Below are 14,568 nucleotides of genomic sequence, written 5' to 3' on the forward strand. Positions count from 1 at the left end.
CTTTCTTTCCTCTCTTTTATTTGTAAACCCCTCCCCCTGCTCTCCCCTCTCCTCTCCTCTTTGTTTTCATTTCCCTCCTTTCAATTTATATCTTCTTCACGTCTCGTCTCTCGAGTGACGGAAGCTTTCATTAAGGCGAAATGTTAAATTTACCTTCACGACACATGCATCAGACGCCCCCCTCCCCTCCCCTCCCCCACACTTCATTTCATTTTCTTTGCTCTCTCATTTCATTTCATTTTAATTATATTTCCTCTCAGTTCCCTCACACCTGTAGATGCGACTGCGTGCATAGGTACATTTATGCATACAAATAAATAAAAATATAAATATATCATATCATATCATATCATATCATATCATATATACACGACATTTAAATACGAGGATATGAAAATTCACCTTTCTCTCCTCCCCACACCCTCCATTCTCCTCTCCTTCTCCCTTCCGGTATGTATTGGGGAGGGGAGAGGAGAGAAAGGTGATATATTTTCCCCGTCACTAAAAATAAAATAAAATGAAATAAGAAAGCTGCACAAAGCGAATTTACTTTCTTATTCCTACATTCAATGTAACCCAGTTTGTAGAATGGCACATGTGAGTTGACGGGCCACATCCTCCGGTGAGGTTTTCAATGGAAGCGCTAATGTCGGTGGCAAGTTATACTCTAAAAACGGTTCCGGTGGCCTGTACTTTGGTGGTGAGGCTTTCGCAGTTGTCGTGGGAATTTGGTACGGCACACCCACCATAAGATGAGCTTGTGTTTTGCCCTTCGAACTAATTATTTGCCTATTACCTCCTGGTGTGAGGCCTACCAGTAGCGAAGATGTTGTGGTTGCCGCCCCACCATTCACCTGCACTGTTCCTGTTGTATTGTTGCTCGCTGCTAGAGGTATTGTTTTCTGGGCATTATGTACGTTGGGATTGAGGATGTAGCCGTAGCCATTTACATCTAAGTGGCGTTCGTCGGGTAACTCATGGAGATATTGGCACTGCGCCCCGCGGAGACACCCACCATTAACATAATATTTGCATAGTTCTTGCGACCGCTCATGCGTAGAAGCGGTGGTTGGCATTGGTACGGTAGTTGCACCGCCCATACCATTTGTGCTGCCTGAAAGCAACACTGAAGGTGATCCAGAAGCCAAATAAGGGTAGCTATTAGTACCTGCAGTTGCAGTTGCAGGTGAAGCGCCTCCAGTAAGTGTGGCAGCACCGCGCCCATTAGGATTTGTGCTACCTGTTTGTGTTCCCCCGCCGGGAGTAAGTACATTGGGACTCCACAAGGCGGTATCCCGTTGCATCATTGCGTACTAGTCCCGCAGTATACTTTTTATGTTCCCACTTCTTACTTATATCCCTTCCTCCAACAACACCAACAAAAAAAAATATCTCGTCTCCTCCTCCCCCTCTTTTTCCACACTCCTTTTATTCCCTTCCCTTCCCTTTTGGTCTTGTTTTTTTTTTATTTCCTCTTCTTCCTCCTCTGCACTCTGACTGCGTTCGCACTCCCCCGTCCCTTCCACTGCAAACTCCAGCCGAGTGCAATTCCGTCAATTCAATCCAACCTATTTTTAATTCCTCCTCTTCACTTTACTTCCCCTCTTTACACGCCTATCAAAGGCACACGTCACCTTCGACCTAATTCGGCTCACTTTTTTTTGTTTTCAGAATTAAAAAAGGAAAAAGAAAGGAAGGAACCAAAGGCGAATACCAGATTTTAAAATAACGCAACTCAAATAAGGCGCGGTGTGCGAACCTGGACAGTCTGTGGGAGAAATAAAAGAAGGGAGGGGGGAAATAACCCGGAAACGGTGTCGGGTGTCCAAAGCATCAATTGAGGCGATATCCAAATGGCCAACAACAACAGCAGCACATACACACGACCCGTTAGAGACAGATAGACAAATTATAAGAAAAGAAAAAAAACAAAGAAGGGGATCACGAAACGATAACTGAACATATGTGTAACAGAACCCACAAGAAGCAGGGAGATAATGAAAGTAAGCGGCATCTCATACGCCACGCTGCTTGTTCTGCACGCGACGCACATTGACAGAGCGGAGGTACGCCACCATTGGTATCAGTACTACAACGAAAAGAAACATCACAGCGCCGATCCCCCGACTCTTGCATCTAACGCAAGTGCACTCAAAACCCCACCGCTTTTTCATAGCTAACGCCAACCGCGAGAGTGGCATTGTATTACCCGGCATATAGTCGATAAAAAGTTCCTCACCTTCACGTACTGGTCTAATTGTACGGGCGCTCAAGTAAAAGTTAGACTTTAGGTTATTATACGTGATGGTGACCTCCACATTGGGTTGACACTGATGATTGAAATACTGTGCCTCTGGGAACAGACAAATGCCACGACGCCCTCTGTACTCCACATCGTACCTATTGAACTCAACTATCAGAGGTAACTTCTGTAAATCATAAGAGGAGAATTCACCACTGAGAAGGTAACTCGCTCCATTTTTCAACACGCCCTCAGGCCCAGGCACACGAACCTCTTCAGCGAATTCAAACACATCCCTCTCACGTGTAAAATATGAATAACCCCCCGACATGAGTGTTGCTACTCGGTGCTTAATGTAATGCTGCTCCTCCGGCGTCCCCAGCACAAGCTTGGAAAAAATCTGTTTAGTAACGACAAGTACTTGATCTCGAAGGGACTGATTGCTGCTGTCGGAAATGTACATGACAAATGCGGGGATATTCATAATTTCGCGACCATACCCAATTTCACGGCGAGCAAATACGCCTCGTGCATAGGCACCACCAATGTTGGGATTGATGTCAATTTTAACATCCTTCGTCACAAAACCGTCATTGGGGGAGTCAATTGTTCCTTGAATGGGCGAGACCCGCGCAAAGAAACGCGCCGCCGTGGAAAGAGGCGATGTGACTAATGGAACCTTCGGAGAGAATGTTACATGTACGCAGCGAAGCGCAGCCGAGCATTGCCCGCCCACAGCAGGGGAAAAGAGGAACTGTTGTTGACCCCGCAGCCGCATGCTTTATGAAAAACAGCCAGTTCTTACTAGTTTATACACGCCCAAATACACGCACGCACATACGCAAAGAGAGATATATAGAGGAAGAAAATAAGTGGAGACCATAATTGCAATAGAGGAAAAAGGTAATGCCACGAAGCAGTAATAAAAACAGAGCAGTTTTGATGCATGACCAACAGTCAGCTATATCATCTTAGTGTCTGACTGGATGAACAGAGCCAGTCACACCGGTTAAGTAGTTGAGTGGTCGAAGTTTAGTACTTTTAATCAGCAATTCACAGGCATTGAAATTTTATCGTCGAAGGGTCGCGCCCCCGTAAGCCCCCCCCCCAAAAGAAAAGGTTGGAGCATCTCTTCCCTCTTTTCCCCTATGGGTTGTGTACGAACTTAAGAGGCTCGGAGAATGACAGCAGTATTGTGCTCCAGTATGCACATTGTAAGGGGTCTATCCTTCGGCCTAAGAAGAAAACTGCATTCTCTGGAATTTCCGCTCCGTTTGTCATTGCTGCCACCATCTGCACCACTCGTAGCCCTCCTTGTTACCTTGGATGGAAAGAGTCTACTGAGCTGCCGCTGGTACAGTATTTCCACAGTAGTACCATCTAGTATAAGCAGTGCGCCGCTCTCCAGAAGCACGCATAGTGTGTGAGGAAGAAGACAATCAAATATGGCAATGTCACCAATAGGAATGTCCTCACTGCAGTGTGTTTGAGGCCCGGGTTCCAGCGTTAACGTTGGAGAGTCCATTTCACCTTGGGATGGAGATTCAACCTTCTGTGTCTTCAGTGGTGGTTCCTCAGAACTCGTTGGTTCGTTCTTATGCAGCGATGAGTGCACGGCGAATTGCACAATAATGTTCTCATCCACAACCACGGCAAGAAGACCTGTTGGGCGTGAACAGTTTGACGTCCCCGATGTGACAGTTGCAGAAACGGCGGAAGGAGTCGAAGTGGAAGTTCGCGACGCGGGAGCTCCCTGGAAAGAAGGAGGAGATGCAACCGCTTTCACCACTCGTCCTGGACGCAGGTCTTCAGCACTACTAAACATAACCGATTGAGCAATAGTTGACAGCGCTACATCCATTAAACACACAGTACCGTCCGACCACACGACAAGAATAACACTTTCTTCATCATCCCACCAAGTTACACATAATAACTCCGTTGTTGTATCGCCATTTGGGGGTAGTACTTTGGTCCATTGCTTCTCAACAGCATAAACACCGTTTGCGTCGTTCTCTTGACGCTTCAGCACGCACAGGAACGTGGTGTATATCAACCCCGCTCTCGAGCCAGCTGTGTTGCTGAACGCTGTCGGGTTGCGAGTGGGGGGACCTGTTGAAGTTGCTAACACGATGATGCGTGAACCCTGTTGGCTGAACCTTATGCTGAAGGTTTTCCACGAGCCTCTGTCAGACAGGTCCGTATCTGCGGGAAGTTTGATGGCCCGGCATACATTAGAAGCCTTCAAACTGTGGGAACGTGCACGACTTATTGTGACAGCGTCTATGGTAAATGTACACACAAAGCCATCCACCACAGTACACAGTAACGAAATCACCTCACTGTCTGCCACAGTTGGTTGCCCCGCCACCTGTTTTGTTGCCGTAACCTCCCTCTTTGGTTTTTGTTGCAGAGGAAAACAGTCGATAGCAACCAACCTGTCCCGCTGCGTGTCATGCTGCGGTGTAGTTTCCTTCCGGCCTGCCCTCTCCTTCTCGCGGCGATGCAAAGAGTCATCTTCGAATAAGTATGTTTTTGCGAAATTCGATGTATTGATAACACAAACAACACCATCTTCTAGCGCGCAAAAAAGATACGGTGCCAGTGCGGTGGTGACGGAAGGCGTTGTATCGCACGGGCACTGGCCCCGTGACCAACAGCAATCTACAACCGCAATGCTTGAAGAGACAGACGACGAAGTCACACGGCGCTGGACGTCCTCACGCAGGTTACGTTGAAGAGCGTTTTTTGTTAGGCGCTGCCGGTGTGCATGAGCTTCTGTGGTCCACTCCCGCCTCCATTCGCTTAAAACTGACATGACGTGTTCCGACAGAAAAATACCCTCCTAAAGAAAGATAACCACGTGGCAAGAAAGTGAAGTTGAAAAAGCCGTGACAACCTCGTTACATGGGATGTGTGTGTGGGGGGGGGGGAGGAAGGAGAGAAAAGGGATACCGACTGTCCGGTCCAAGGGAAGACTTTGCGAGGTGCAACACAAAATTTGAGTAGCACAAGACATACCCAAAAGATAGGGAGGCGACGAAATGGGCAAACGATCGCAGCACCACTGAAGTTACCCCAACTCTGAGTTGCAGGGCACTTTTCCACACAACAAACTTTTGTAAAGCCCCTCCCCCCCCAGAAATTTCGTACATTTCAAGCATCGGAGAGGCATAAACACACAACCAACATATAATTTCTCTCAGACACACCAACGCACACCACAGCGGACCGTTCCTACTAATCCTCCTCCTCCTCCGTTGCATCGGGAATAGGCTCCCATCCAGACGGTGGGTTCTTTGCTCCAGAGGAACACAACACCTTAAAACGGTTGCCCGATAGCTTTCTGTCGTTACGCTGAGCCTTGTTGATATCCTTATGCATCCTGTAGGTAGACGGTAGTGATGTCCCATGCACAGTCATATCGTAGAGATATTTTCCATACATAGCATTGTCCTCGTTGGGAATGTCACGACGGGCAAACAGTTCATAGTGAGTGTTATTAGGAAGCCGCTTTTTCATGATATAATCCGGAAGGTTCTGCCCATATCCCGGCCGCATGTCCCTCATCGGGTACCCTGTGAAGGTTTTAAACTCTGGCGACATGGAGCGTTCATCCTCTAACTGCCACGCGCCGGGTGCCTTCTCCTCAATATATTCCTGAAAGATACGGGCGCGTGCGAGCCGCAGATCCCATCGTTGCGCACATGGGACAGGAAGCGTACTCGGGTGAGTATAGCCAACACGGTGCACGCCAAGTAGCGGGAACCACCTGCGCAACACCATCTATATCTACTCTGCTAGCCTCCGCTGACTGCAACGGAGGTGCAGGTACGCTTACTGCTCCACGTGCAGCACCAATACGACAAAAAAGAAAAGAAATGCATGTGAAAAGAGGGGAAAACGACGGCGGCATCCACCGCGACAAACGGAAAGAAGGGAGAATGGCAAGTTCCTTGTACAGGTGCGGGATTGCAGGGTTCAACTCAAATCTACATCTTTCTACTCGGTCATGAAACAGCAGTTTACACACTCACACCGCAAGGATGGGGGCCAAGAGACCGAACGTTTGTCGCTGTATCAGATTTGATAAACTTAACAAATGGCTAGTAATCTCACGACAATCCGTGACATATCCCGTGCCCTTAGTTGTCGAACCTCTAAGAAACCCCCGTCAATTCAGGCGGGGTCTCCAGTAAGACCCAACAAGTTTGAAACCAGGGAAAACTTCATCTCACCACTACCACTGAACTTGTGTAAAAACATATATCTTCCTGAAAGTAAACAAAATGAAGCGAAAGCTGTTTCAGGAACACAATTGACGACTGTGGTACTACAATAGTGTCAAATGAGATTAAAGTAGAAACAGACCAACGTTGCTCTCACGTATGTCAACTGCATGACGTGCAGGTAACAAAAAATAGTAAGAAAAATATACCTCCCTTAACACAAACATAAACACACAAAACGCGAATGGGCGGAAAGAAGAAAAACGAGCAATGTCCTGACTAAATTCCGTGCAAGAGCATGGAGTCATTCACAACCCTCTGCACGCGATTTCCTTTACCATTTCACAGTTGCATTTCTCACCTTTCCACACTATGATGCGGGGGTTGGATGCGGTACCATTTCCTTCGGCACATGCACGAAGGTGCGATCGGACTTGTCGCACACCCATGCCACCTCCACCTCATAAATTTTATCTTTCGACTTGTCATGCACCTCATGGAGGATGTTGGTTAGCTTTTCCACCGCCTCACTGCATGTCAGAGTCGCAAAGTCCAGCTTCTCCAACTCGGTTTTGGCCACCGTTTTGCCCTTCCCCAACGCTATTCCATAGTACCCCGCAACTGCCCCGCTCGGGTCGGCGACATAAAGCTGCGGGCCATCGTCAGCATAAGAGGCAATGATGACCGAACAGCCGAAGGGGCGATAGGCGTAGTGAGTCGTGTAAACATGCATAAACTCGCCGATTCGAGACGCAAGCAAGGAGCCTAGTATCGGTGTGGAAAAAATATCTCGACTGTTCTCTGCTTCACCACGAGCGCGTGAAACAACAGCAAGACCATCGGGGAGCACTCCACAAACACAAATTCCGGCCTGCCGATCTACCGCATGAATACGGTTATTGGACCCTTCCTCCAGCATGCGGCTTGTGAGGATTTTCTCCACAGCAACGACAACACCGTCCTTGCAACAGGCAGCAACGGCGGTGCTGCCATTGTCGACAGCCTTGCAGGCGTACTCTACCTGAAACACACGCCCGTCAGCAGAAAATATATCTGTTGACTGGTCATGACCAGAGCCAGACATTGTCCTCCCTTATATCTCCTCTTGCCTTGATTTACTTTCTCCTTTTCTTGTGGATGACCTCGATACCTATATCGTCCTTTCCTTCAGTATTTTTCTTCTAAGCAACGAAAGTTAGGCGTTTCGAAATTACATACGAAAGGAAGGGGATACAGGCAATGAAGTAGGGACGCTACACAGCTTTGCGTGGGAAAAGAAAAGTAGATATCAGTCGCCCTCAGCCTCCTTGGCACACGTACAGGCTACAAACCATCACATTATACTGTCGAGCCGCTAGCGCTTCCATAACCGCAGAGCGCACACGCTCGCCGCAACTAATGCTACAGGAATCACGGTAATCATGAGTGACTTACGCAACATCCCACCATCATCACTGACCTCCTTCCTCGACGCTTTCCCCGGCCGGCACTTCTCTAGGTTCAAACGCAGTGTGTGTTCCCCCAGCTCCTCAGGGTTCTTCCACGACGCACCAGCTTTTGGAGGCGCCGGTAACTTGTTTAAACCTCCCCCTACGGCAAACACGTCCACAATTCGCTCATGGAGGTTGGCATTGGTATCAGGAGCCCCAGATGTCATCGGGGTGTGCGAAAACATGCACATATCACCATCAGGACACGTCCCCAAAACATGTGGAACACAGTAGATAATCTTCTTGTGTTTAGCCCTAATTATGCTTCGAATTCTATGTCTAATACGCGCAACTTCAGCGGTCCCCCCTGGATCAACCACGCCTCCGTTGGCTTCAAAGTTACTCTGATTGAACTGACATGCTACATCAATCTCGTCTAATACCTCTTCAGCAACAAGTGTATCGTCCAAAATGATCGTCCGCACGTACGGGTTTACATGTGCAAGTGCTGCAAGTGAGTGACCGGCTTCACTCTCTAAGGGAGTGTTGGAAAGGTCAATGAAACTAACCCGGGACTTGGTCAGCGCTTCGCAAAGCATAGAAACGGCATCATCACTCACATTCACAGCATTTATCGTTATTGCCTCCAATGACATATTGTATTGCACAACAACAGAGATTAGGTACATCTCAACATCACCAAAGCTAGAGCCAAACTCACCAAACACCATGACCGCACGGGTATTGTTATTTAAAATTTCCGACGCAAGAATGTGCAAGTCATCCACACCAGCCCTGATGTACCCGCTGTTATGCCGCGCAAAATAAGAAAGAACACGCTCCAGCTCCCCCAACGTGGGTGTACTGTCAACTGCTCCGCCTACGCAGCGATCGATTAGCAGGCGAATGTCTGATATGTCAACTGGCTTGGGGCCAAGCACTTCCGACACCGTCCGCTGAGCGCCAAGCACCCGGGGCTGCCGCCGCTCGGCCATCCTGGCAGCAAATACACAAATCCCCTAATCCTTCCAGTTACTTACCGGAAGGGATATCAGAAGGTGCGAAATGGAAACAAAAATGTAAAGGAAAGTGAGGCATGGAAAGACAAGGACGTTTAAACGAGGATCCAACGGGTGCAGCTTTCTCCTCACACCATACGCGGTTAGCGCCTCCTCCCCTTCCCCGTACAAAATCGAAAGAGATATGGGAAGACAACCAAACCGGTACGACCAAATGCCCAAAACATACGGACTCACAAGCACCCACTCAACAAAGATGTGCAACGGCCAACGCGCAAAGAACACCAAACAAACAGGAAAGAGAAGAATGATCATATCTCAAATGCACTCTCAGAAGAACAACACAGTCATTCTACTTGAGAGAAATTTGCAGTTTGGCGAATTGTGACGGCAAACGCCCGTAGAAACTGAAGTGGCACAAGTAACCTGCCTCGTGATCCGCCAAAACCGGAACGCATTTTGGGGTAATAAGTTACACTTCATCCACACACACACACACACACACCAAAACAGTTTGTCCACCATACAGTCTCCACTCCACTCATCACCACAAGAGGAGGGAAAAAATGGAGAAGAAAACACGCACTCGCATGCCGAATGACTCACAACATACACACACACTTTGCAACCCAATGTCTACTAGCCTTAATAAGCACATTCACATCAGAAATATATCGGCACATCAGGAGGCAACAAATGTTTTGGATGGTGTAAAAGGAATATTTCCGCATGTTTGTCTAGCGGGATCATCCACTTGTCAGCTCAGTCATATTATAAGTTTATTATTGCGTGTAACTTCCCGTCCACGTGGTGCCGCTTTGGTGGAGCAAGAAATTTTGTAAAAGGTATGTGTGGTCGAAGGGCGTATAAATTTTAAAAGAACAAAGGGAATACGCGGTACAGGGAAGAGGTCCATCCATCAACCCCCTCATCCCCTTTGCGGTGCCGCGCTTGGAAGAATCTCGCTTCTAGCGTTGGATAACGCTTTAAAGTTCTGTCGATGAGTAAAAGAACAATTACGTACTATGAGCAGGCTATATCGCTCCGGGAGCAAACATGCTGCTATACATCCCTGGAGAACGACCTTTCCGCTGGGGAAACTCCCGCCGTCCAAGTTTTCTACGTTCACACTTCGATGCTAGATCGCAGCGCGTGCTCCACAAGTGATCCCACCGTGAAGCTGAACAGGCCGCTTACAACTCCATTAAAAACCATTAGAGCTGCGGAACGTAACATGCTTACACCCGACAGATACCCCCTTAACATCCCAAGTACGATGAGCGCACAAGTGGCCAGGAAGCAGGACAACGCAAAAACGCCATCAATCCCTTTTCCCTTCCCGGGAAGGTACGCCAACAGTGGGACGGCACCGAAGAACATAAAGGACAAGAACATGACCAGGCCTTGCTTTTTGGGCCCGTGCGTGTCTTCTGTATCAATAATAATCCCCAGTTCTTCGGTCATCATAAAGTCCACAAAAAGTTTTGGGTCTTTCGATATGATGTTCACTATGGTTGTGGCATCTTCGTGGGAGAGACCCTTCATCTCATAAATTTGCACCATTTCGTCCACCTCCATATCAAAAGCATTTTCGACTTCCCATTCCTCGCGTCGCCTCTCACTTAGAGCATTATCTCGTTCAGCTTCACCCGAAACATATTCACCGAATCCCATGGCAAAACCATCTGCAATGACATTCGAGAAACCAAATATCAGGACGGAGGCAACGCTGCTGTTGCTACCAACAGCAGCGGAAACGACTGTAAAACTCGTTATAATTCCGTCCAGTCCCCCAAATACCACGGACTTCACGTAATCCGATGCAGAGGGGTTGTGGACCTCTTTGTAAATGTGCTTTTGATGTTCCATTCGGGACATTTCGATGTCACCGGTTTCAAAGGCCTTTCGGGCGGCCGATATGCTCTTATAATTCCTTGCCCCACTTACATCAATTTTTTCTGATTCGGACATGTCAGTCAAGAAGATGTTTCACTGGACCAAAATTAATGCAAGGGGCTTTATTTCCCTATTTCACGTTGTTACAAGAAAAAAAAGGGTGGGTTCAATAAGACCAAGGTGAAGCAACAAAAAAGGTCGGCATCCTTTCCCCTCTCCAATGGACGCGAACAGCTGCAACGATGTGTATTACCTCACGTATTTTCTATTCTCTCGCTTCGGTCTTTCAACCAATCAACAGTACGCAAGAAAGAAAAAGTACATGACAACGTGTGACAGTGTTCTCCCTATCCGATTCATCGTATCAAGAACCGTAGCTGAGAAACAGCTCCTCACCAACCTTTATCTCCTTTGTGGAGCAAACCACAACGCGTCGATTTGACAACGGCTCTGTTTCGAGCAACACGCGTCGCCGCGTTCCCGGTGAAATGAAGTCAGACTGTACACAAGTGTGCAATGAACAGTTAGCCGCGTTAGATTCATCGCCCGCGATGGGTGTGCCTGAAGAATTTCCAGCCACACTCGTAACTGGTGGATAACCAGTGGGGCTCCGAATAATGTCAATACCCGGCACTAGTGAGGGGAGAACATCGATACCTTGTTTTTCCTCCAACAGGTCAGCCAAATCTCCAGGAGAGGATGGCACACAGTCAACAGGTAACATGACACTGCGTTGGAGAACTGTACGATACGCCGCGCATAATTCGTCAACAGTGGGCAACAGTGTTAATGGAATGCGGGAGGGATGTCGGCGCTGATTAAACCGAAGTATCGCATGTGTCGCGCGCAGCTGAGATCTCACCTGCGTTTCGAAATCCTTCAGATACGCCCGCCGTACCGGCTCATCCGCCACACCCGCTAACGCATCCGAAATGGCGGGATAACCACCAACATACGCCTCAACAAACGGGGAAGGCAGCTTTGGCAACAACGAGGAGGAGAGAAGTGGGGCAAATCCAACCTCGTGGCCCTGAGCCACGAGCCGAGTAGCACACGCCAAGCAGCTCGCCAACCACAAAGCCCGTGCAGTGGATATGTCAACACCACGACGCTGCAGGAACCTACACATTACGCGAATAGATGGCACTGCCACAGGTCGTAAGTCACCCCTCACCGTCTGTGCATTAAGCGTTGACAGGTACGGGACGGAAAGCACCACATCTCCAGCGCCAATTGGCTGATCTGCATGAAGAGAAAGTAACGGCATCAAACCTTGCATGCTTTGCCGAATGAACAATTTCTTGCTTACGATCCCATTTTGCGCGCACCACTCCCAGAAACCGGAAAAGGCTCCACCAGCATTCAACATACAAACTTACCCTACCAAAGGATTTGCGGCGCTCGATACCTTTTCTTCAACGAGCCCTTCTTCGTGCGGGTAACCGCAGTAACCCCAACTGCTCCATTACAATGGAAACACAAGGAAAAAATAAGAATGCAATGAAGGAAATTTGTGAACACCAGTCAAAGCAACCTGAAAAAAAATCAAAGAAAACAATTGCAATGGTAACAGATGGCCCCAGTCCTTCAGCGATAATGAGCTAGTAGTCGCTCGCTTGTACAGCGAACGGATCCTCGACACGTGTTATTCCACCCAGTTCCCGGTGCCTACGCCACCGCGGTTTTGGCACAACGTGGTTGACGCTAGGGTGCTGCCAGTAGTTTGGCCACGAGTTTGCCACATCCTGGTAACGGTGCGGAGCAAAATAGGCGTTGGAATCCGGAGTGGTGAAGCAAAGCATGGACGCCGCAGCCTTCTTACCATACTTGACCTCCATATTTTCGACTACTTTGGCATTGATTTCACGCTGCTGCTTGATCCGGTGCATCCAAATGGACCTACGGCGGATGGATTCCATGAGTTCTCGCATATGATAGTTCTCGCGCCGGTTTGGCACAAATTTAAATAAACCATTGGCGAGTGCATTCCCCGGGAACTTATTGTCAAATATCTTATCACGAACATAGAAGTGGCGAATTACCTCCCGATGCGCCTTGTGGAGCTGAATCAATTCATATGCAGAGGGATAAAACGTCATACGTCTAGGTACATTTTGCGTCCCAGCTACAACTGATCGGTACGAACCGCAACCGAACGCCCCCGACATTACTAACAATGTGTGCTCGTTACACTCCTTTCCTTATCACTGCTTTTCACTGATATTCCTTTGGAATGGCACCTCCTTTGGCTACGAGGCACAGAATGAAGGAATAAACACAAATTTGGCGAGGCACCTGTGCAGGAAGATACCGAAATACAAGAATCAGACGCGTCTCGCGAATTCATTTAAACGTTTTGTAAATAACCCCGTCTTCCTCCATTCGTAGTGTCGCAAAAGAAATAGCCACACAAAAAGATTTGTCTCGATCCCCACAAAAACATCAGAGAAAACACGAAAGAGAGGGAAAGTTAGGCGTACAATGCGCCCTCTGTGTGACACCCCAGATCCTACTTTTTGACAGCCTTTTTGTGTCCGGACGACGACTTCCGCTGCAATACGCCAGGCAACGCTACGGCACCGCGGTTCCTCTTCGTTCCCGCAGTAGATGCCTCCGAATTCACCTGCTTTTGTGGCTTCGTTATGGTAAAAAATTGGTCCAAGCGACCTTGGGTTTTCTTCGTAAGTGCGTCACGAAGCCGCTGAATACCCTTCAAAACGCGTTCCTTACTGAACAACTTTTCGTCGACAAGAAACTTTATCAGTCCCTCTTCGTCCGGCTCACGGAACTGGATATCGATCTCCTCACCCGGTGTTACCTCTGGTTCCAAGAAGAAGTTCCGCGCATCCTTGTAGTTGAACTCCTCTGGGACAACGTACCTCGTTCCGTCAAGTGACTCGATAAATGCCTCTAAACTCCCATACTTCTTGATACCCTCCCAGGCTTTATGGGGTCCAATTCCTGAAATTCTGGGGACGTAATCACAACCAAGAAGAATACATAAATCTATGAACTGCTGCATTGAAAAACCGGAGGCTTCCAATATCTCATCGAGATGATACTCGGCAATGGGCCGCTTCTTCGCTTCACCATACGTTAAATGCCGCAACATCACCCGGGACCCAAACGCCAGGGCATCCATATCCTCTGTTCCTACCGCCCATGCCTTATTCTTTTTCACCAGCTCAGCGCACTGGGCTTCTGCCTCAGAGGGTGCTTGAACAACAGGAATGCCCATTAAACGAAGTAGTGTCTTCACCTCCTCCATCTGATCCCTTCCCACACGAACCATTCGCTTGCTCATCTTTTCCATGGCCTCATCATCTCCCTCCTCCTTTGCCTTTTCAAACTCATGCTTTGCATCCTCTGCCCTCTGACGCCGACTCTCAAGTTCAGAAGCCTTAAGGGTGGGCGGCTTACCATCAAACACGTATATAGGACGAAGTCCTTCATCTATCATTCTTAATGTACGAAAAAAAATTCCACTTAAATGAGACGTAACATCCCCAGCTTCATTGGTCAACTCAACGCTCTGACCCTCTTGAAAGCCTTTCATGGCGATGACGAACTGATATACGGCCATGGAGGCATCGATTGCGATGCGTCGACCGAAATAAACTTTCAGCTCTTGTTCCTTAATGGCGCCAGGAGTTCTGTCGTACAGAAGCTTCGAAAGGCCAAGAACACCCATTATCCTCGCCGGACTCGAGAATCAACGAAACACTTTCCGGAAAGAATTGTGAGGAAAGGCA

The 14,568-nt window shown here is 48.3% G+C and overlaps 10 protein-coding genes across 10 annotated transcripts, besides 6 other annotated features; all 10 read right to left on the reverse strand.

Annotated features, from left to right (window-relative positions):
- Positions 1-81: part of a sequence feature (T-rich) that runs on past the window's edge.
- Positions 1-14,568: part of a sequence feature (sequence corresponds to BAC RPCI93-27F10) that runs on past both edges of the window.
- Positions 200-263: a microsatellite.
- Positions 332-365: a microsatellite.
- Positions 567-1,307, reverse strand: Tb927.3.740 (hypothetical protein, conserved; the record flags this gene model as incomplete). The annotated part of the gene is made up of 1 exon (XM_838577.1): positions 567-1,307. The coding sequence occupies one exon, from the start codon at positions 1,305-1,307 to the stop codon at positions 567-569; it is 741 nt and encodes a 246-aa protein (XP_843670.1).
- Positions 1,399-1,488: a sequence feature (CT-rich).
- Positions 2,016-3,020, reverse strand: Tb927.3.750 (hypothetical protein, conserved; the record flags this gene model as incomplete). Its single annotated transcript, XM_838578.1, has 1 exon — positions 2,016-3,020. The coding sequence occupies one exon, from the start codon at positions 3,018-3,020 to the stop codon at positions 2,016-2,018; it is 1,005 nt and encodes a 334-aa protein (XP_843671.1).
- Positions 3,408-5,060, reverse strand: Tb927.3.760 (hypothetical protein, conserved; the record flags this gene model as incomplete). Its single annotated transcript, XM_838579.1, has 1 exon — positions 3,408-5,060. One exon carries the CDS (start codon positions 5,058-5,060, stop codon positions 3,408-3,410), a length of 1,653 nt encoding a protein of 550 aa, XP_843672.1.
- Tb927.3.770 (hypothetical protein, conserved) lies at positions 5,483-6,028 on the reverse strand (the record flags this gene model as incomplete). The annotated part of the gene is made up of 1 exon (XM_838580.1): positions 5,483-6,028. One exon carries the CDS (start codon positions 6,026-6,028, stop codon positions 5,483-5,485), a length of 546 nt encoding a protein of 181 aa, XP_843673.1.
- Tb927.3.780 (proteasome alpha 7 subunit) lies at positions 6,842-7,555 on the reverse strand (the record flags this gene model as incomplete). Its single annotated transcript, XM_838581.1, has 1 exon — positions 6,842-7,555. The coding sequence occupies one exon, from the start codon at positions 7,553-7,555 to the stop codon at positions 6,842-6,844; it is 714 nt and encodes a 237-aa protein (XP_843674.1).
- On the reverse strand, positions 7,826-8,896 carry Tb927.3.790 (hypothetical protein, conserved; the record flags this gene model as incomplete). The annotated part of the gene is made up of 1 exon (XM_838582.1): positions 7,826-8,896. One exon carries the CDS (start codon positions 8,894-8,896, stop codon positions 7,826-7,828), a length of 1,071 nt encoding a protein of 356 aa, XP_843675.1.
- Positions 9,405-9,425: a microsatellite.
- Tb927.3.800 (hypothetical protein, conserved) lies at positions 10,046-10,891 on the reverse strand (the record flags this gene model as incomplete). The annotated part of the gene is made up of 1 exon (XM_838583.1): positions 10,046-10,891. One exon carries the CDS (start codon positions 10,889-10,891, stop codon positions 10,046-10,048), a length of 846 nt encoding a protein of 281 aa, XP_843676.1.
- Positions 11,181-12,185, reverse strand: Tb927.3.810 (hypothetical protein, conserved; the record flags this gene model as incomplete). The annotated part of the gene is made up of 1 exon (XM_838584.1): positions 11,181-12,185. The coding sequence occupies one exon, from the start codon at positions 12,183-12,185 to the stop codon at positions 11,181-11,183; it is 1,005 nt and encodes a 334-aa protein (XP_843677.1).
- On the reverse strand, positions 12,418-12,984 carry Tb927.3.820 (hypothetical protein, conserved; the record flags this gene model as incomplete). The annotated part of the gene is made up of 1 exon (XM_838585.1): positions 12,418-12,984. One exon carries the CDS (start codon positions 12,982-12,984, stop codon positions 12,418-12,420), a length of 567 nt encoding a protein of 188 aa, XP_843678.1.
- Positions 13,326-14,507, reverse strand: Tb927.3.830 (flap endonuclease-1 (FEN-1), putative; the record flags this gene model as incomplete). The annotated part of the gene is made up of 1 exon (XM_838586.1): positions 13,326-14,507. The coding sequence occupies one exon, from the start codon at positions 14,505-14,507 to the stop codon at positions 13,326-13,328; it is 1,182 nt and encodes a 393-aa protein (XP_843679.1).

This window comes from Trypanosoma brucei, chromosome 3 (genome assembly GCF_000002445.2).
Source record: "Trypanosoma brucei brucei TREU927 chromosome 3, complete sequence".
NCBI lineage: Eukaryota > Euglenozoa > Kinetoplastea > Trypanosomatida > Trypanosomatidae > Trypanosoma > Trypanosoma brucei.